We start from the raw sequence: 22596 nt of genomic DNA on the forward strand, positions 1-22596 counted from the left end.
TCTGATCAGCACAAGAATCATCTCAACAGATCATGCCAACAGAGACAACTGACCTGCTTTCCCCAGTATTCCCTCCATTCATTATACCCATATTACTTGTCTTAGTCTGTCTGCCTGCATGAAAAAAGGGGAGTTTAAGGGGATCAGAGTTTTAATTAAAAGTAATGTCAACAGTTCATAACTGTTTACCTGTAGCTAGGGCCTATTCACTTGTAATGAATAGTTTTTGTTAAGTATAAAAATCTGGTCCATCCCATCTATAAACCAGCGTCTAAAACAAAACAGGTAAATTGGGGAACCAAGCATACCTTTTTAAAATCTTTAACTTTTTGTTATGACTCTGGCAACAGCAGGGCTCGATTTCCAGCAATAACACATCAGTGAGTCCTGACATGTTGTGGTCCCTCTGTCCCATATAATAAGACATTACAGTACTTATTCCCACAAACTTGATTAGAGAACAGAAAATTAATAACACGAAGGGTCAGTTCTGAGATTAAGCAATGGGTAGGGGTATTGTTTATCATGCACTAGATTTAGCTCAGTTAGACTGTTGTCAAAGTAGCAAGTCTGCCAACTTCCTTTGGGAGAATAAAGTCCTTAACAGGCAGCACTGATCAAACAGCACACAACAATTTAATAAAAATAGACATTAGGGAAGATTTTTTTTTTAAATAATGTAATTTATGATATCCCAATAATACTGCACAGACCACAGAAACAAATATCATTGTGGTTTTTCAACAAATATAGTTACAATACATTAAAAGATATGTTACAGCCAATGATACAAGAGTAGAATTATAGGCCTTCATTTATGAAACATGTAGTTAAATTGTGTCACTAACAAAACTATTCTCAAAAACAAGCAACTGTGTGGATTCTTCATTTAGGTCCCTAATCATCTATCATGTAAACTAGTCTGCAGGTTACTGCTGAGTCTCTTACCATTATGTCCCTTGTTGCACCCAATTAGCTTTTATTTTGTTAGCCTAATGTTTACTCATGGTCTTATTTTCCATTTAATTCAATTGCCTATGTCTACAAGGTGTTTGATTTCTGAGATAAACGGTGGCTGATGCTCTCTTGCATCTCAGTGCCAACAGATGGTGGGCTTTGTGTTAGAAGGCACAACATCATCACAGTCACCTCCTGAATGTTTTGTCTTGCTTGGTTCCTTGCTTTGTACTCTTAGCTGATGTAGCGACTCTAAGTGTTGACTCAGAGGAGGCCAAACCATGCATGGGCTTAAAAGGAGAACGTATGAGCCACAGCACAAATCATATCCATCCACAAACAACACTAAATACTGACAGTAGGAACTACTGGAAAGCAGTTGCTGGCTACCATGGACCTCACTGTTACTAGATAGTGAGCCATGGGCCCTGTACATTCACGATTTAGCAAAATACAAAGAGAGAAAGATTAATGTAGACTGTGATGCTCTGATGGTCAGTTATTCACAATCACTTGAAGAGTGGACAACAAGCAAAACAAATGTTAACAATCTCTGTGCTAATCTCCACTGCAGTATCTCCAGTTAAAAACACAATTGGTGATCATCTGTAACCTTCGGTGAGTTAATAATAAAAAAATCATGTTTTGGGTGCATCTTAAAAATGGTGTGGGTAAGCTACTAGTGCTGATGAACGACGAATAGCAAAATGTGACAAGTCCGTTCTCCTGTGCCACATTTACAGCTGTATCAGTACTCAAAAACAGGAAGGGAGCACACCCTGAGGGGCAAGGAAGAAAAGACAATGAAAAGATTGTTAGTCTTGAAACAAAATGGATCACTAACTACAGTCCCTCTGACCCTTGGCCTCTCCATTATCCCAACAGACATGTTGTGAATTGTTGGGAATGGGTAAAAAAGGCAGAGATATGAACTGTGGCAGTTTCTGTGCTTAACTTTTAATCAAATCCCTTCACTTTAGCATAATACTTTTCATTCAAAATAGTTACGTGAGAGGTGACCTTCACTGAGCATCCCTGAGCTGGATTGTTATTAGGCATGATCATCTGTATGCTGCCCTTTAACATTTGCTGCAGTTCTTCTTCACGAGTGTGTGTCTGGACAGTTAGATAATAATAAAAAAAAAATCACAAGTTTCAGTAATAAAAATCTAGTCTTGATTGTGTTGTGCTTGTTTCACGTGAGTTACTGCCTGGGAAGGGCCTTTATATCCAAACAGATGTTGAGCTTTCTCCAAGAGATCATAAGGCACTGTGCTCAATGTGTCTCACCTAGTTCACTGCCTTTTCAAGGTTCGAAGAAGTAGATAAAGTGCAATTAAAACCATAAAATGTTCTAATGAAAAATGTCTACTGTAAAACTATTGTACAGGTAACTTGGACACTGCCATGTTCAAGGGCCTCTAGTTTACAGCAACTGAAATTGTATTTTCACTGGTTTTAGGATCATGTTCTGTGATTCCATTGATTGTTCTAAAGAAATTGCAAACCAATTGCCTTGGATTCTCCCGGAACTGTTCTTTGCTGTGGTCATATTTTGTTGCTCCTCTGAGGGACGATAAAAGTCTAAGGAGCCTCTACATAAGCAACAGATTTCCCTTTTACTGTTGCTGGCTTGGTCAATGCAAATGTCTTGAAATTCTCTGTTGTGCAATCATTCGACTCCCACGTGTTCTGAGCCTCCACCAAGTATTTCTGAAACTTTTCCAGATAGGGAGGCCTCTCAGGGAGCAGGTAGTAGTGTGTAGAGCTCATCTTCTTTCCATCTTCCATGATTGGTAAAATGCATGGCACCTTTGTGCCTGCCCCATCACTGCTCTGCCGCTGCAAAATTTTGTTGCTGACATATTTAGGGTCAGGTGCAAAGCTTCGTGTGGGTGGCATCACTCCATTGAGGTAGGAAGGGAGGCTTTTAGGACTTGGGGTGCGAGAGTTATTTCTGGACACAGGTTCCCGTGGGGGTATTTTCGGTGGCCTGTCCTCGTCACAATACATGCCTGACATCACCTCTGCAGACCATCTCCGGTAGTCAGGTTTCACAAGTCGTGGGGGTATGGGAACTCGAGGAGGAACCTCAGGCTTTACCTCATTGGAGTTTGGTGATGAACGTGATAAACAGCTTCCATTTTTAAATGCAACAGGTTTGTTATAAGATCCAGCTGGACCAGAATGTGAACGCTGTAATTTGCGGTGAGGCTGAACAGGCTTTTCAATAACCTCGGTGCTTTCCAGGTTAGAGTCTTTTTTTATCATATCACAACCTTCTGGCAACCTAGTCCTATTAGCACCTTCCGAGTAAGCATAGTTGGTCTGCCCACACCCACGGAAGCTCCTTCTACTCGGAGTATTGTACCGAAAGCTCAGCGATCTGCAGTCTTGCAAGAGGAAATCAGTTTCAGAGCTTGTAATGGATTCAACCTCACTGTCAACATCATCAAAGGACACATCACCAGTGATAGGCAATGGAGGAAGTGGCTTAGAACTTCGATCACTGTAACACCCAGAAATAGATGGTGGATTTGTCCCTTTCACTGGTGTTTGAGGTGGTGACTGTATTGTGCTATCCACAGAGAGTCTCTTAAATGGGGAGAGCAGCTGATCTTTTTCCATTTGTAGAAATGGCTCCTCATTATTGGACATTTTCAGAGCAGCTGGTCGCAGCTTGTGGAAAGATGATCTGAGACAACTCCCAAAACAACAGTGGCCGTTCAGCTGAACTGGATCCATTTCTTGCCCTGCTAGAGGAAGAAAAGTAAAGTAATTTTTAAAACAAATGCTTGTTATATAAAATTCTTCCCATCTCCCCAGGAGGTTCACCTGCCTTCTAGGGTTTGGGCTCTACAGATGTTGGCCATCTCTCAGTATCTCATATGCAGCATTCTCCATGAGAAATTCTAGCCAAGACTGCAGTATAATATTCAAATTAGGTTCAAGGAATCACCCGACAGTGATCATTTACAGGAGCTCTTGTCTAAAGTACAATGTCAATGGTAAGGCTAAGTGATAATTTAGCATAGATCTGGCTGAGACATGCTCAGTACGCATGGCATAGGTAGGAATAAATGTAGTTACTTAAATCCAGGTTGATGATCTGACAGCACTGGAAAGGCTTAATTATTGTCCAGTGCTAGGTGTTCTGAGAATTTGATGGTGGGCCTTCTTGAATCATAATTTTAATGCTTGAAAGCCACTTAAAAGACAGCTAAGTTAATCACAGTGGAGTGGTACATTATAGGCGAAATCAGGCAAGAATTATCGGTTTTGTTCTTGGAGATATTACAGAACTAGTTTTCTTTTAAAATAACAATCTGACAGTTCCATATCACCAATAAAATTATCCAGTTTCTTTTTCGAACAAACAAGAATTTGAATTATCAGATATTTGGTGAGCATTTCCTATTGAGATGAGATACATACAGTTGTTTGAAGTTACGATGTAGGACTGTTGATGGGGAGCAGCATTCAACATACAGGTCATGGCTGTGGGGTCTGTACAGTAGATGCTGAAATCACAGAAGAAAAAAGTTAATTGCAATGTCTGAGTGAAGTCAATTGCCTAGACTATTTCACAACAAAAATACTTCTCAACCCTTTCCACCTCCCTTGAGCCTACTGTCCTGTCTCCACCTGTAGCCTTAATTTAACCATCAAAAATTACAGGAAAAGCAATATTCCCAGTGGCACTTGATGTATTATTCAAGCTTAAAATTATCCTTCCTGCTAAATAGCCCTTGTAAAGACTCAAGAGATCAAGATAATCTTCAGAGCTAATCCCCTTTTGATTCCAGGGATCAGTTCTGTTACTCTGCTCAATGACTGCAAAAATTTTAGTATTAGACATATACTTAGAAATTAACCTAGAATTCCAAATGTTTTTGATAGTATCCTTTAATTATTGTCAACAAGACCCCTATAAAATTTAGACTCAACTGATGTAGCAGCATTTCCCAATTTATTATGTTTAAATAAAACATGACTAATTAAATCAGCACCAAGTTCTCTGCTTCCCATCAGCCAAGTTCTATTTCATCTAGTGGAGGGAATTTGGTTCCTTTTCATTTCTCCTGGGATGCAATATTTCCACTCTTTTTCATTGAATTTTGTTTATCTCTGATCAGCCCAGATATAAATCTTTTTTTTTGCACAAGACAGCAGTCATCTTTGCAGAAACCTTGGTTTGGTGTTCTATACGAATTTAAACTCCTTGCATTGTAACTGTAAACTCAAGGACCCAACACCCAACATTGTAAACAATGTGCCAAGGACATGAGGAGTCCTGGTGCAGGTCCAACACTATTTCAGTGGCTTAACCTCAATATTTACTGGCCCTAACTTTGTAAATACACCTCAATATTTTGGAAGTCATGCAACACTACGACACTTCAAATTTTGATATTTATCTGCCTCAAGAAAACTCAAAAAAAGTTACTTCTTCCCAATACCAAATTGCACTGCATTAAAGTGCTCAATTGTTAAAGTGCTTGAAGTTCCAGCAACTTTTGGTATTGATGACACCGTGATTTAAGTGCATGAAGCAGTTACTCAGCAGACTGCAGGTTTCCTGTGCTCTAAGCCTTTTATTGGAAGTGGTTACAATTTTGAGAACATACCAATCCTTTAAAGACTGTGCTACAGTTAACATGATATTGCACTCTGTCAAATAGGAAGAAGATTCTTGAATTATTCATCCAAATTTATTGTATGTCAGTAATGTCACAGGTAACAAGTTGTAGGACTAACCCCAACCCATTAAAGGCACATCAATGATGAAACTCTCCTTTAGGAAATCACATCTGGCTTCTGATGAAAAGTAACCATCTGAAATTTTGAGCAAATCTTTTCCATTACAGATATTGACTTAACTGCCTTGTTTTCATTTTTTGTCTTGTTTGGAGATACTTAACATTTACACTAAAAGAAGATTGATCTAATCTTTGGAGACAGCCAACAACCTTACCATGTTATTATCAGGTTGTGGGGTAAAAGATGACTAGCTGTGCTAACTAATAAGTGTCTTTGATGTTGAAAGTTGCTTTAGAAATGCAAAGTGTTGGAAATGGAATAAATTCTGAGGACAAAGTTATATTATCATTGCTTATTTTGAAATGTGAAGATATATATAAAGCTTGTTAATGTCAAAAGGCAAGAACAATAAAATGTTTGAAGGAACAGAACTCTTAATAGAGTGAGTGTCAGATTGACATTCAACATTCATTTATGTATCATGTAAACATTCCCACCGACAATTAAAGAGACAAGTTCCACATGTTGATATGCTAGAATGGACTAAATTAGTTTGCGAGAACAGTGATGAGGCTCGATTTCAACATAGGAAGGATGAATATTGTAAAGTATGGGAAATCGATGATAAGATGAAGTGGAAAGCAGTGTCAGCCATAGTGGTGAGTGATGTAGAGGCAGGAAGAAAGATTACGTTTGGAGGGAAAGGTGCAACTGGATTTTTTGTCCTATTGCATGGCGTGAAATTAGTTGCATGCTAAATGTGGACTGCTTTTTAACTGGGTTAAGCAGTCAGACTGTTAAAATAAAAACAAAATAAAATTAAGCTATTTGCCCAAAATATGAATTTGTACAAGTAAAGAGGTTACAAAAGGAGCCTCATTAACAGTAAAGTGGGATAAGAATTTCAATATTCTCAGGCGGTCGATTTAAAAAGAACATTTTCACATTCTAATTAGCTATTCGCAATTGGTACACAGACCCGTTGTGAATTGGAGATTCCTGGAGATAAAAAAAATAGTGAATGGCAAATCCTGAGGAAATCTAGGTAGCAATACAGGGCTGACAGTGGCTGTCTGTGTGGAGTTTGCACATTGTCTTCGTGTCTGCGTAGGTTTCCTCCAGTTTCCTCCCACAGTCCAAACATTTGCAAGTTCGGCGGACTGGCCATGCTAAATTGCCCACAGTGTCCTGGGATGTGGTGAATTAGCAATGGAAAATGCAAGGTTACAGGGAAAGGATTGATCTGGGATGATGTTCAGAGGGTCTACATGGACTTGATGGGAAGAATGGCTTGTTTTCCACATTGTAGGGATTCTATGATTAAAATGGCTGATCAATTCTATGAAGGTCATGCCATCCCACAGAGCCAGCCAACCTGCAACATCATTACATTTCTTCAGCTTTTGTAGACAAGTATCTCATTAGACCCATGTCTTGACTAAATTGTCAATCATAGTTTGCACACTTTAATTTTAAAAAAACACTATGGTGTTTTTTTTCGTCAGAGCCCTCTCTACTCAAAAAGGGAGCAAAAAAAAGTTATTGTATTAAAGAGGATATTGCAATTGGCAAAGAAGGGTTGGAAGAAGTCTATATTTTGTCTGAAGAAACAGCATCATAAAAGCAAGTAGTGCAGGCAACAACCTGAGGATTTTATTGTAGCGTCTCTCACATGGTATCCGGTAGAGGACAGTTACAGAAATTTAACAATTAAATTGTGTGTCTATTTTCCATTTGCTAAAATACATGAATAGGTATTTGCAAATTATCTATCTTTCTTCTAGTACTCTTGTTTAATGGCATAGCTCAACACCACAAAAGTAGTTTATATATTTGACTTTTTTTATTTCTCAGTATCTGCTCCCTCTAAAGTAGTTTTACTGCAACACCAGTCAGACAAGTGCATTCCTATTTTCATTCACAATTGCTCACTTGCTTGTTGTCTTCAAAATATTCTGTGAAATCCCTCAGAAAAGATGGCAGCAAACATTTTTGTCATGACTCTTGACTCTGCTCACTCACTGGGGTTCATGTCCCTTTTTCTTCTGAAGATACTGATTCTCATAAAAGGGAAAGGGAAGTAGTAAATCTGCTATCTTCATCATGGAGCTTGACAAAATCTTTCATTACTCTAAATGGCTTGCATTGGTCCCTTATGTTACACATTTTGCCATTGTTACTCGAGTACTCAAATAATTCCTCTTTTTAGCAACTTGAAATAAGCTCCTATGTAACAGACAAAGATCTAGGCCAAATCAAAAGAAGCTCTGAGGAACAAGAGAGATGCAAATGACATAGAATTAGAGCACAATATACAAGGTGCCACCATTTTCCTGCCAGCAGAATGAATATTGACCAGAATGTCAATTCAACTGTGAGCAGTGTCACACAAGTGCTGTTCTCTCCTCACCTTGCATTCACCCTGGCTCACTTTCTGCCTGTTCCCTAACCCAGAGTTCATTGAATGTACCCAATGTTGCACAGGCAGAAATGGAGTCCAATCCATCTCAGTTTGGTGATAGAATCAAAGTTGAACTGCTCTGTTCAACTACAGGTGATGAGGGTGTACCCATTGAAGCATCATATGGGAATGTGGCGATGTGAGTGGTATAATATTGAATTTTGGAACATTCTGGGTCTAGGGGTAGGGATGTGGTGACTGTTGTAATACACAAAAGACTGTCCAACTAAGTTATGTTGACATAAGTGCTCAGTATCATACTGAATCTGCATATTGAGGAATAGTTGCACACAATTTGCTTGGCTCTGCCATTGCCACAGTTTAATTAGGACATATTGTGCCTTGAAATTTGAACAATCTGCCAGATGTACAGCTTTGGATGTAGGTGAAATTTAAATACATTAAAATGAGAGAAAACCAACTGAAATTTCAAGCAAAGACACTTCCTTGGAATGGAGGAAACTACTTCCACTTATTACCCCTCCAGATCTGCCCCGAGATCTTAGAGTAGGCACAGACACCACAATTGTGGGCACACCAATCTAAGGAGAGGAAATAAAATTAAGAAGCTCCCTCCAGACATCTACAATTTAAGTAAAGAACATATTGCACATTTCTTGCAAAGCATACTAAAATGTTTGATGATTCAAAATTAGACTTCGAATCTCCAATATTTTCTGCTGGTGAATTTTTATTTTGGGAATGGGGGAGGGTCAAAACAACAAGCTGTTTTTTTCCTTCTTCCAAAAGAAATAGTGCCTAGTTCTGGTAACTTTTTTGTTGGATGTTTGGTGGGGACAAATCATGTTGTGTAGTGATGTCAGTGATGATAAAATAGCTTGCCAACAATGCTACTACCTATATGAAGTACAGCTATCTGGGTCAGGAAAGAGAGAGAGAGAAGTCAGGAAAGATCTTTATCTTCTGGATTCAAAGTGGAAAAGGGAGCATACAAACCACAAGAGGGACACTGAACTGAGAAAATGCACACCTTCAAAGTGTAGTACCTCTTCTTTAAACAGTCCAAAATCATAAGGATCAATAGATGTTGAACAATATTTGTGACCAAAACAGAGCAGTTCCATTTAATATACCAAAATCACTATAACTTAACTTACCAGAAATAGCTTCAATATTGGCTGCACTCACTAAATTTTGTAAATTGTAAGCTGTACCTGTGACCCGATGCTTAATTTCCAATAGTGACCATTTATTTTTTTTTTAAAAAAGTCTTAAAAAATCTTAACCATTGCTTTAAAAACCTAAAATATTAAAGCCCCATCCCTTATTTGAGCCAAAAATCCATATAGGCATAGAAAGTGGTTCACCACATCTTCTCCCAGTATTTACATCATGTGCTGTCATCATTTCAGACTCAAAAGATGAGCCAATTAATGATGAAAAATGTACGTGACTACTGGTGTCAAGTCTATTACACCTGGGAGAGGCAAGAAACTTGTGATTCCTTTTCCTATTGTAAGCACATCTTTCTAATCTCCATTACATTGCTCCATCAAGACGTGTCATAAAAAGCTCAGGCAATGACAGAGCATGAGTAATAACACCAATAACGTCTTACATTTCTGATGTGGGTGTTGCAGTTTATTGATACCAATGAAAAAAAAACTAAACACAGATCATTCAAGCTTGGGGCCACTTAATGTGATCACAATGAAACTTCCTCTTTGAAAAGAGAGAGTCTGACAAACTATTGTACCTTAATATTAACAGAGGATTTAATAATTCTCAGAAAAAAAACTAACCCTTCCTGCCAGATTGTACGCAACTTAAGAATTGTAGTGTGTGTTGTTCCTTTAGAGCAACTTTCAGATTGTCTTTTTAAAAAAAGTTTACACTGCCATGATTGGCAGGGTTGGGTGGCAATATGGATGTGAACTCAAATTCTAGGTGATGAGTCCAATAACAACCAAACTACCACAATGCAGCTATAGGAAGTCAAATAGCATACCTGCTGTTAATAACTATCCAGTCCCCACCTTTCAACAATATGGAGGTGCCAGTGTTGGATTGGGGTGGACTAAGTAAAAAAAAAATCACAACATCAGGTGTTATGGGTAGCTACCTGACCAAGGAACAGTGCTCAGAAAGCTTGTACTTCCAAATAAACCTGTTGGAATGTAGCCTGGTGTTGAGAGAGAGATTTTTAAACTTTGTCCACCCTTTCTATAGACACTTACAGATATTAAGTGAGGACAGGCTCAGATTCTTGTAAGTCTTCCGTCATCTCAATGGTCAAACACTTCTGGATATTCACTATCTTCCAACATTAACAGCAGCAATTTAGTTGAAAAACGGGAAAGGGACAATGAACAACATGAGGACTGTATCCAGAGAACGAAAGACGAACTGGGACAATATATTATTTTTAAAAAGTACGACAATTGGGCTCCATCCATGATAAAATACAATTTTTGAATTGCTACCTAAAGTATTCTCGTTTAAATTAGAGTTTATTCAAGTCAGCTCGGGAATGCCATATAATATGTGATCAGTCTTTTAAAAAAAATTACTCGATTAACGTGTTCACTACTCAGAGGGCTAGAAATCGATCATCTTAAAATGGGTATTTTCAGGAGCACTTTGGAATAGGTTCACGAGCAGCGAAGTCCGGGACCAGTTGATCCATATCCTTTGGCTTCATAAACGGACCGTTAAAACCGGGCCTTCGCTGGAGGCAGGCACAGGACAGTAACCGCTTTAAATCGCCAGTCACTGTACACTTTCAGAGCCCATTAACACCTTGATTTACTGCTAGCTGGAGTTAAACTAGTTTAGATCACAGCACAAACTAGAAGGGAGAGATGCATTTCCAACTTCCTCTAGAGTTTCAACTTTACCTCTCAATGTTTTGGAGAGAGTGGTTAGCTGATTTTATATTTCTCAAAAGAACTACAAAAGGGATTAAATAGTGAATGTTTTGCTACCGAACTGATTTCAAGATAGCTGCAGAGGAACTCGTTCTGATCATGAGAATGAGCTAGTCAGCCCCTTATGTTCAATCCATGTATATGTATCTTGCTTAACTCTCGGTAACAGGTTGACATAATCATAATAAAATCCAGTCATTTTACACACTGACTCAGAAGCTGATCTCAGGCTCCACAAAGCTGCAACTTTAAGATCTTTGATAAACTAAGCAAAACCAAAGGAAAAAAAAAGTATCAAACTCCTGAATTAACACTAAAATCAGTGTGTTTACAAAATCCACGTATCATTATTGCAAAAACGTTTTAAAACGTTACAGAAGTTTTAAAATGGTGTAAAACATGCTGCAGTTCAGGTTACATATTAAACTGATCGGAGTGGCTCACGGCTAATAATTTGTAGGCAGTTTTGTTCATCCAGTACGGCAATAGATATATATATATATCGAATTTCTTAAAGAACATTATTACAAAGGAATTAATCACGAAACTGGAGCAGAAAACAGGAAACGTACAAAAGATGAAAAAACGACGAGAAAACAAGCAAAATGAGAGGAAAAAATAGAAGCAATAGCAGCGTAACAGGAGTGCAAACAACGGCGAGTGCGGTCTGAAACTCACCTACCTCCTGATCAGTTTCACGGGACAGGAAATCCGGCGCAAATACTCCAACTAACTACCCGATTCAACGTAGTGATAAATACAAAAACATTTCTCCAGACTACGTTCTACCTTCCCTGCTCGCACTAGATCCCGACTCCAATTAAATGTTTCGCTGTTGCAATGCGTCCTGCAGTTTGCTTAATAAGGCGGGCTCTAAATCCTGATGTCATCATGAAGTGAGATCAGGATATCTCCACGCCCATAGCCTGCAGTCCGCACGCTTACTTACCTCTGCCTTAAAGGGGAACATCGACAAACAATCGGAGATCAGCCCCTTAAATTTAAATTGGCAACGTTCCTCCTATATATTAAAAAATCTTTATAAAGCTCCATACCCAATAACATCGGAGGGATGAATCCTAAGATTGTAGTTTTTTTAAGCATTTGGTGGGGCCCACCATCCATCGCAGCAATTTAAATCTTGCAAAATCCAAATCAGAGCACAAAAACAAAGGTTAAATTGGACTCTGCCAAGAGTTTCCACGTCATTTGGTTGTTTTCAGATTGCTACTGTTCGGTGCTGAGTATTAAATTGTTTTCCAGGCCTGGCGCTATTGGGCTAATATTTTAATTCACCATAAAATGTTACTTTAACTTCAAAAGCTAGTTCCAGTATTGCTTAGGAAAGTATCCAATGTTACATTAGTGTGTCTGTATCTATCTGTATTCCCATTAACTACTCTTCCAATCCTCAACGTCATTTTATTTCCGTGTCGAAAAGTGGCGCTGGAAAAGCACAGCAGGTCAGGCAGCTTCGGAGGAATAGGAGATTCGACGTTTCGGGCAAAAACCCTTCATCACTTTACCTTCGACTCTGGCCCTGGACTAACTTTACACAGTGAACTTACAACGGTACTTTTCCATCCTTAACTATCTTTGGCCCTCCATTCACCATGACATTTCAGTAGCTATCAAATTATTCAATCGTTTGTTCAACTCCTCTTCCTAGTGTCAAACATGGCAATGTTCTTAACTCTAACTCAAGAAGTTGTGGGTTTACTAAAGTTTTACTCCAGGATTTTAAGTACAAAAACCAGGATTAAAAAAATCACACAACACCAGGCCATAGTCCAACAGGTTTATTTGGAAGTAGAAGCTTTTGGAGTTGTGTGGTTTTTATCTTTGTCCATCTAATTCCAACACCGGCGCCTCCACATCATTCAAAAAGTATGTCATAGCAGTGCAGTACTGATGGAATGCTGCACTGTTGAAAAATGCTACATTTTAGATGGGTAAACTAAAACCCTATCTACCCCACAGTCGGCTGTAAAAAAATATCAACGGCACTATTTTGAAGAGCAGAGAGAGTATCCCAGGTATCCTGGCTAATTTTCACCCCCTAGTTAACATCACAAGTAACAGATTATCAGATCATTATCACATTGCTGTTTGTGGGAGCTTTCTGTGTACAAGTTGGCTGTCATATTTCTTACATATTTGAATACATTTCCCTTTCTGCTTTGGGATGTCTTCTGGATGTAACAAGGCATTATTTAAATGCAAGTTTTATCCTTGATGCCCTTGCCTGCACGAAAACCAATATTATTTCTTATAATTATTTGCCATTATGGTACCAACAGAACCAATGAGTGGACATATAACAGATGAAACTAAATGCAAGGAAACGTGAAGTGATGCAAGTGATGCATTTTGTGAGGAAGAAAGAGGCGAGGAAATACAAAATAAAGGATAAAATTCTTCACCAGTTGCAGAAACACTGAATCCGTGAGTTTTGTACGAGCAAATAACTAAAGTTGGCACAGTAGGTAGAGAAAGTAGTTAATAAGATAAATGGGGTCCATGTCTTTCTAAAAGAGACATGCAATAGAAAAGCAATGAAGTTATGGTAAATCTTTATAAAGCACTGATTTAGCCACCAATCCTGGAAACCCCACTCTAGGAGGGATAGAAGCATTAGAGAAGCTGCAGAAAAGATTATAAGATTAGGGAAGTTAAAACTGTACCTCACAAAGAAGGTTAAGAAGAGATTTGATAGTTCAAAATTGTGTTGGGTCTGGACAGAATAAATACAGAGAAACTGTTTCCAGTGACATAAGGTTCAAGAACCAAAGGATATTGGTTAAAGCTGAATAGTAAAAAAAAACAAAACATGAAGAAAAACGTTTTATGCAGCATGTGGCTAGAATCTAGAATGCACTGCCTAAGAGGTTGATGAAAGCAAATTGAATTGTGGCTTTCAGAAGGCTATTGGTTTCAAAAAGGGTGTTTTCCTCGGAGGAAAAAAAGGTACCGGGCTACAGGGAGAAAGTGGAGATGGAGGAGTATTTGTGTTTCTCACGCATAAAGATACCATTGGTGCAATGGGCTGAACGGAATCTCTCCACTCAGGTTTCTTCTCCTACCATTGAAAATGTCATTATTTAAGTCCAAATTTGGGTGGGAGTGCTCAAAGCCAGATTTACCTGAATAGTTTCTTTTCTCACCTGCTCTCCTGTTCTGTTGCCCCCATCCCTGCCCCCACGCCCCGAACAGGTGCATGATTACTCACCTGCAGTTTTGTCCCCTCGGCAGAACAATCCAAAAGCACAAACTTAAGCTCTACATTTACATTGATACCACCAAGTGTTTTTAAACATAATCATCAGCTTTCTCAAACTCACTGCAGTTTCTGATCTATCAAACTGGTCATCTCCCTGAAGGAGCAAAAATGACCTCTGCCCATATCTGGGAGTTCTGAAGCCATTATCTTCAAACCCTAACAAAAAAAGCCATTTCTTACTCATCACTTACTCCAGGTCACTATTTCAGTCTGAATTGGACCATTCACAAATTTGGCATCCTATTTAACTCTGAAGTTAACTTCTGACTACATCACAAAGACCACCTACTGCCACCTTTATAACTTCACCATCTCCATCAACACTTCAGCCTATTTGGCGCTGAAACCCTCATCCATTCCTTTGTTAACCAATGCACTGATTATTTCAACGCTCTCCCACCCAGTCTCCCACCTTTTCACCCTTCAAAAACTTGAACTCAGCCAAAACAATACTCAAATTCTAATCTGCAGCTTATTGCCCCTGTACTTGCTGATCTAGATTTGCTGCAGGTCCAGCAACTACTTGATTTTAAAATTCTCACCCTTGTTTTTAAATCCCTCCATGCCTTTGTTTTTCCAACCCCAAAGTGCTATGCAATCTTTGCACTTCTTCAGGTCTGGTCTCTTGAGCAACCTTAATTGTAATTACTGCTCTGCGCTTTCAGCTGCCTTTAAGTCTCTAGCTTTTAAATTATGTTCTTATGGTTTCCTATAGCTCTACCTGTCTTTACTCCATCAATGCATCCCTTTACACAAACTTCTAATGTATCCCTCTGTTTATTTGTGCTTTGTTGATATTTCTCTTGTGAATTATCATGGAATATATTACTATATTAAAAGGGTTACATCAATGCATGTTGTGTTTCTGTAGCTAAGCATTGATATATCTGGATATGAGTGTTAATACAAATATCTGTGTGTCTTTTCTTTTTAATTGCCATTATGTCATCAAACAAGAAATATCAGACAGTCATTCTTTTTTACAGGAGTATAATCAACAAGAAACCTAATGAAAATAAAGGAAACGTGATTTAAATAGTAATATCATTTTCCCCAACCAGTTCTGGTTGACATATACTCCCTCCATGATCAACTGGATGCTGATAGACCATTAAAGACAGGCAGCCAGAATGATAATACCCTGAATTTGCACTCAACTTGGAATTGAGGATTGCCATCTTGACTCATTTCAGGAGCAAACCCTTGAGGTGTTCTTCCAAATTGCTCATCCTTTTCCTCAATGGGTAGGCAGAAATAAGAAAGTGGGATTGAAGTGAAGAAATAAACTGGTTTTCTTCAGGCTTAAAGTTGTCTTTACTGCATAAAAAACTCTTGAGCTAGTGGAGGTCTGAAGGCTTTTCTCTATCTTGTTTACAGTTGCAAGCTTTCAGCTGCCTGAGAACCAATCATATAGTTGTTGACAGACAGAAGGCTTTTGTGATCAATGACTAGTCCTGAGTCCATAGGCCAATCGGCTACTTGTTGCTAGCTGAATCTCCATTTGTACACAACCTTTGGCTCCATCTCTTCTGCAAACTGCACTTCAACTAATGCTAGAACCACACTGTCGGGATTCTGTTCTATTCTGTAACCAGCAGCTGTGTCAATATTACTTACAATGAATGTCAGGTTATGTGCTTTCAAAACAGAAATTCTCCAGCAATTCTTGGTCTTAAAACAGTTCTTTTCTCATTTCTGTCCACAAATAAGAACACAGAAAATTAAAAGATATAGATTTTACTTAATCAATATGGTGCCACAAATACAGCTGCTTAATAAGTCCCTATGGTATTGGGAGTAGTATATTAGCATGGATAGAAGATTGGCTAACTATCAGGAGACAAAGTATTGAGAACATTTTCAAGATGGCAAATTGCATTTGGTCAAAAAAGGGTGGTGCTAGAAAAGCACAGAGGTCAGGCAGCATCCGAGGAACAGGAGAGTCGACATTATGGGCATAAGCCTGTCATTAGGAATGTATATGGTCAAGTGCCACATGGATTTAATACTGTGGCCACTATTATTTGTAATGTATATTAATGATTTAAATGAGGGAAGTAAATTTAATATTTTATGTATCTGTTCATGACATTTCAGTGATCTATATACCTGAACTCCTAAGTCTCTTTGGACCTTTGTTATTTGTAGATTTTCAGCATTTAGAAGATATCCTGTCCGTACTTTGTAGATCGAAACTGGAATCCCTTGCTTTTGTCTATATTGATATCCAATTAACAAAGTTTTGACTCTTTATTTCTCTAGGAATGTATCTATAATTTTATGCATCCATCTACGCTGCTTGCAATGTCACCCAACTTTGTGTCATTGACAAGTTTCAATGTAAAACTTCCCATACCATAATTTAAGCTCCTTATAAATATAGTGAGGTCACAACCAAAGTTCTTATGGAAAACCACTGGTCACCTCCTGCAAATTAAGATACCTGTCCATTTTCTCTACTCTTTGTCTTTTGCTATTCTAGGTCTTTTGCTGCTCAGTCAATTTCTAACTCAGTCAATAATTTTCCTTTAGTTCTATGAGCTTCAATTTTAATCTTTGGCTAATTGTTGAAGTTTTGATGCCTCAGCACCTCATGCACAGAACGTCAGTTGCAAATCAGGTGTTCATATGTCTACTGAGCCAATGAGAATTTCTTAAAAAGTTAGCTGCTAATCGTATCCATGCTTCCTGTATCTATTCACATACACCAGCAAGGATGTGTTCCTGCTGGTTTAATAATGTGAGATCTATGCTCTTGTGGATAGTGTACAGCTTATTTTGTTAACCTAACCCTAATCCTATAGCAGGATGATAAAAGTGGATATCTTACTTAAAACTCCATAGACCTAAACTCCAGACGCATGTGATCAGATATCATTCCTTTCATACATGTATATTAGCTATACTGGGAGTAAAGTTGCAATTCCATTTACTCTACAGATCTCACAAGTTCTTAAGGAACCACATGAGATGTTGGACTGTACCAGCCTGGGCAGCAAAATAAATCACAGTAGTAGGACCAATAGGAAACTCTTGTGTGGTCTTCTGATTTACAGAGCTATTTGAAAGGACAACCTCTTTCCATAGGTGACCACTGTCATTAACTAGGAACCAAATATTCTTGTTCCATCTCTCCAGTATTTCTTTTGAAAGATTACATCATCACATAATTGCAGCAGAAGGTTTTCTTCAGCTAGGTATTCAATATGAACTTGGAGTTCTGAACTTTTCTGTAGAAAGAAGCCTTACCATAAAACATAGGAGTGGAAGTAAGGCCATTCGGCCCATCGAGTCCACTCCGCCATTCAATCATGGCTGATGGGCATTTCAACTCTACTTACCAGCATTCTCCCCGTAGCCTTAATTCCTTGTGACAACAAGAATTTATCAATCTCTGCCTTGAAGACATTTAGCGTCTCGGCCTCCACTGCACTCTGCGGCAATGAATTCCACGGGCCCACCACTCTCTGGCTGAAGAAATGTCTCCGCATTTCTGTTCTGAATTGACCCCCTCTAATTCTAAGGCTGTGTCCACGGGTCCTGGTCTCCTCACCTAACGGAAACAATTTCCTAGCGTCTACCCTTTCCAAGCCCTGTATTATCTTGTAAATTTCTATTAAATCTCCCCTTAATCTTCTAAACTCCAATGAATACAATCCCAGGATCCTCAGCCGTTCCTCGTATGTTAGACCTACTATTCCAGGGATCATCCATGTGAATCTCAGCTGGACACGCTCCAGTGCCATCTACCAAAACAGCACTGTTGTTTCATTTTTATGAGAACACTAGTTGTTTGAGTGCGAAATACTTGGAAATCTTCTGCAAGTTTCTCATTTTCAGCCTGAAAAGCTTAATCATGCTGATTGATTACTAAAATCTGGACGTTTGGTTCAGTAGTCTCACCAAGGTAGTGATAGTGCCAATTCTTGATGATTTCTGAGCTGTTCAATCTCATGTCCATGTTCCAATTTAAACCATGACCTCATGGCTTTGGTTGAAAAACCATACTAGCTCTTGGGTTTCTCTTGCAGTCTTGAGCTGGCTCTATGCAGATTGATAATTTTTGCATGTTGAATTTTATCATAATCCACTTTGGACTAAAGAATGTCTTGTCTCTGGATAGCTTCTCGTTACCTTATTGAAGTTGTTGTTCTTCTTCTTGGTGGGCCTTTACTGAGGAGTGAAACTTCTCTCTAAACATTGTCAAGTTCAAATTGATGTTTCCTGTGAATGTTTGCTGTATGCACTTGGTTTCTGCCTTCAAAGTTTGTGAGAAGATTTGTAGCTTGGGTGCTCGTTGTTATAGTTCTGTTCGCTGAGCTGGGAATTTGTGTTGCAGACGTTTCGTCCCCTGTCTAGGTGACATCCTCAGTGCTTCCTGTGAAGCGCTTATGGTTTCTGCCTATATAGATGTGGTACCATCTACTCTGACTGAAGCTTCAACTTATAAGTCATAGAGTCATAGAGCTGTACAGCATGGACATAGAACCTTCAGACAAGTTGGACCAACCATAAATACTAAATTAACCTAGTCCCATTTGGCCCATATCCCTCTAAACTCTTCCTGTTCATGTACCTATCCAGATGCCTCTTAAATATTATAATTGTACCAGCCTACACCACTTACTCTGGTAGCTTATTCCATACACAAACCACTGTCTATATGAAATAGTTGCCCCTCAGGTCCCTTTTATATCATTCCTCTCTCACCTTAACCTATGTCCTTTAGTTTTGAACTCCCCTACCCTGGGAAAAAGCCCTGGAATTCACCCTATCCATGCCCCTCATGATTTTGTAAACCTCTAAAAGGTCACCTCTCAGTCTCCAAAGCTCCAATGAAAAAAACACTCAGCCTATTCAGCCTCTCCCTATAGCTCAAACTCTTCAATCCCGGCAACATCCTTGTAAATGTTTTCTGAACCCTTTCAAGTTTAGCAACATCATTCCTATTAACAGGAAGACCAGAATTAAACTCTGTATTCTGTAAGGGGCCTAACCAATGTCCTGTACAGCTGCAACTTGGCATCCGAACTCCTATACTCAATGCACTGACCACTAAAGGCAAGTGCACCAAATGCCTTCTTCAATGCCCTGTCTACCTATGACCCACCCACCTTGAAGGAATTATGAACCTGCACCCCAACACTTCACATTTATCTAAATTAAACTCCATCTGCCACTTCTCAGTCCATCTAATTAAAGTCTCATTGTACACTGAGATAACCTTCCTCAGTGTCCACTACACCAACAATTTTAGTGTCGTCTGCAAACTTATTAACCATTCCTCCTATTTTCACATCCAAATCATTTATGTAAATAACAAAAAGCAGTGGATCCAGCACCAATCCTTGTTGCACACCACTGGTTTCAGGCCTGTACTCCAAAAAACAGCCCTCCACCACCCATTCTATGTCTCCTCGCTTCAAGAGAAGTTTGTATCCAAATGACTAGCTCTCTTGGATTTCATGTGATCTAACCTTGCTAACCAGTCTACCATGCGGAACCTTGTTGCAGTCCATATAGACAGCATGCACTACTCTGCCTTCATCAGTCTTCTTTATCACTTCTTCAAAAAATGTAATCAAGTTAGTGAGACATAATTTCCCATGCACGCAGCCATATTGAGTATCCATAATCAGTCCTTGCCTTTTCAAATTTATGTAGATCCTATCCCTTAGAATCCCCCCCCAATAACTTACCACCAATGACGTCAGGCAACCGGTCACCTGTTTTGAACTTCTGAGAACTGTTCTTTGCTTAATTGAAGATCTCTTTCTAACTCAATAATTCATAATATCTCAGAATCTGCGATCACTTTATGGAAACTTTAGAAATTTCACTTGCTTTTATTACTGATTGAACTAGCACAAGATTGCTTAATTGCTTCCCAGGTGTGACTTGGGTATCTACACTGTAAGAAATTTCTTCCTCTAACTGTGATTGCAGTTGCTGTTGCTTTATTTCTTGGGAAGTTTCTGTGCAATAATTAGATGACTTTATTTCTCAATTATCTTCTTCAATAAAAATCAGTATTTCATGCAAAGTGACAACTTTGTATTGTAGAACAATATCTCCTGAATCCACAAATGCAGAAAGGTCCAGAATTTCAGATTCTAACAAATGAAAGAATTGTGTGATGATTTCTTTCTCTGTAACTATATTCTGAAAGAAAAAAACATTATCTGGAATGCATCTCAGACGGATTGTCACTGTCTTCTTTACATCTTCTTTTCTAGCTACTTATAGTTTCAGTTTTGAGAAATGTAGTGTCTACTATACTCTCTTTTTGAGTGCTCGGACTGAAGTGTCTTCAGTGTCTACACATTTAAAAATGTCTAAAGGAATATAAGTGGCTCCACTTAGTAAAAAAAAATCATAATAAGTAGAAACTCTGTACAAAGTATCTTTAATGTCTTGCCTACTGTAGTGAAGTGTATGACTCATCAGGTTTTTTTTACACTCATTCTTATACCTCCCAAGCTCCAAAATCCAATGGAGAATGGCCTAAGGATTCCTGACCTCAACCAAGGCACAGCATCTGATAAATCGAATGTCTGCTTCAGTGTACAATTTAAAACTAGTTTCTCTGCCACTTACTTTAATTGCTGCATAGTAAAGTTCATCCCCGAGTTTGTACTGTCAAGTAAGTTGAATTTTTGCTGTGACGCTCCCACATCTTCCATGAGGAGTTCATCCTACCCCTCTGCATTCCCTACAGAACTCCCAAAGACTGCTGTGGTGTGTGTTTGATTTACTGGGCTGCCACTGCAACCTTAATCTGGTGTCTCCCTTTACATTGCAACTTTCTACAAAACTAGTCAGGTTGGATTCCCGCTGGTGGAGTTTCTTTCCTTGCTTGGACCACGCCCTATTCTTTTGCGTGCTTGCCGTTGGTTTATTTCCTGAGTGCTCATTTATTCCACATTTCTGTGAGTACTTTTGCTTCTGTAGTAATTTACTTACTGTAGTTGATTTTTATTTTCTGTTGCTTACTGTAGAACTCTGCCATGAACCTTCTCCCACTCTATCTTCAGAAGACTCTTAGAAAAAGGAACATGAAGAGTCTCTTTAGCCCCACCAATAGGATCATGGCTGATCTGATAACCCTTTGTCCACTTTCCTGCTCTTTCCCCTTACCATTGATTCTCCAACTGATCAAAAAACTATCTATCTCAGCTTCAAATATACACATTGACTCTGATTGTGCAGCTCCCTATGGTAAGGAATTCCAAAGGCTCATAACCATTTGAGAGAAGGAATTCCTCCTCTTCACAATCTTAATTAATATCCCTTTATCCCGAGACTATATTCTCTGGTACTAAACATTTCCATGAGGGGAAGCATCCTCTCAGCACTTAACTTATCAAGACCCTTAGGAATTCTATATGTTTCAATGAGACCTCCTGGCATTTTTCTGAACTCCAGTAAGTTGAGTCCCAACCTGTTTAGTCTTTGCTCCACACTAGGGATCATCTTAGTGAACCTTCTTTTAACTGCCTCCAATGAAATAATATTTTTCCTGTAATAAGGGAACTAAAACTGCTCACAGTTCTCCAGATGTAGTCTCACTATACGTTTTACAGTTGCACTAAGATATCTTTGCTTTTATATTCCATCCTTTGAAATAAGGGCCAACATACAATTAGCCTTCCTGATTACCTGATGCAACTGTGTTCTGGCTTTCTGTGTTTCATGCTCAAGAACCTTCAAGTCCCTTTGTGTAGCAGCTTTCAAGAGTTTCTCTCCATTTAATTAATATCCTGTTCTTTTGCTCTCCATTCCAAAATGAAGAATTTCACATTTTCCCATATTATACTCCATCTGACAGCTTTTTGCCCAGTTACCTAAACTATCAATATCTCTCTGTAAACCGTTTGTATCCCTCTCACAACCTGCCTTTCCAACAATTTTTATTTTTTCTGTAAATTTGGCTACAATACATTGACTTCCCTCTGCCAAATCATTACTACATATTGTAGACAGTTGTGATCCCAGACTGATCCCTACGCAACCCCACTGGTCACCTTCATCAACCTTGAAAATTATCACATGTCCTCACTTACTGTTTCCTGCCCATGAGCCATTTCTCTATCTATGCGACTATACTACTTTCTACACCATGGATTCTCATATCATGACTTACCTTTTATGAGCTACCTTTTCAACTGCCTTCTAGAAGTCCAAATACAACATATCTATTGGTTTCTCTCTATCCATTCTGGTTTAGGCTTCATTGAAAACTCTAATAA

General features: G+C 38.8%; 1 protein-coding gene across 3 annotated transcripts; it reads right to left on the reverse strand.

Annotated features, from left to right (window-relative positions):
• Nucleotides 1-685: 685 nt before the first annotated feature.
• Nucleotides 686-11917, reverse strand: LOC132833750 (ERBB receptor feedback inhibitor 1-like). Of its 3 annotated transcripts, none has more exons than XM_060852279.1 (3): nt 11750-11917; nt 4393-4478; nt 686-3713 (listed from the first exon to the last, which is right to left on the reverse strand). In XM_060852279.1, the coding sequence occupies exons 2-3, from the start codon at nt 4451-4453 to the stop codon at nt 2542-2544; spliced, it is 1233 nt and encodes a 410-aa protein (XP_060708262.1). In that variant the 5' UTR covers nt 4454-4478; nt 11750-11917; the 3' UTR covers nt 686-2541. The 3 variants fall into 3 exon arrangements, with proteins under 3 accessions (XP_060708262.1, XP_060708263.1, XP_060708261.1); XM_060852280.1 differs by having other exon boundaries at nt 686-3710; nt 11746-11917; XM_060852278.1 differs by having other exon boundaries at nt 11746-11917.
• Nucleotides 11918-22596: the final 10679 nt, after the last annotated feature.

Source organism: Hemiscyllium ocellatum, chromosome 37 (genome assembly GCF_020745735.1).
Source record: "Hemiscyllium ocellatum isolate sHemOce1 chromosome 37, sHemOce1.pat.X.cur, whole genome shotgun sequence".
In the NCBI taxonomy this organism is placed as follows: domain Eukaryota; kingdom Metazoa; phylum Chordata; class Chondrichthyes; order Orectolobiformes; family Hemiscylliidae; genus Hemiscyllium; species Hemiscyllium ocellatum.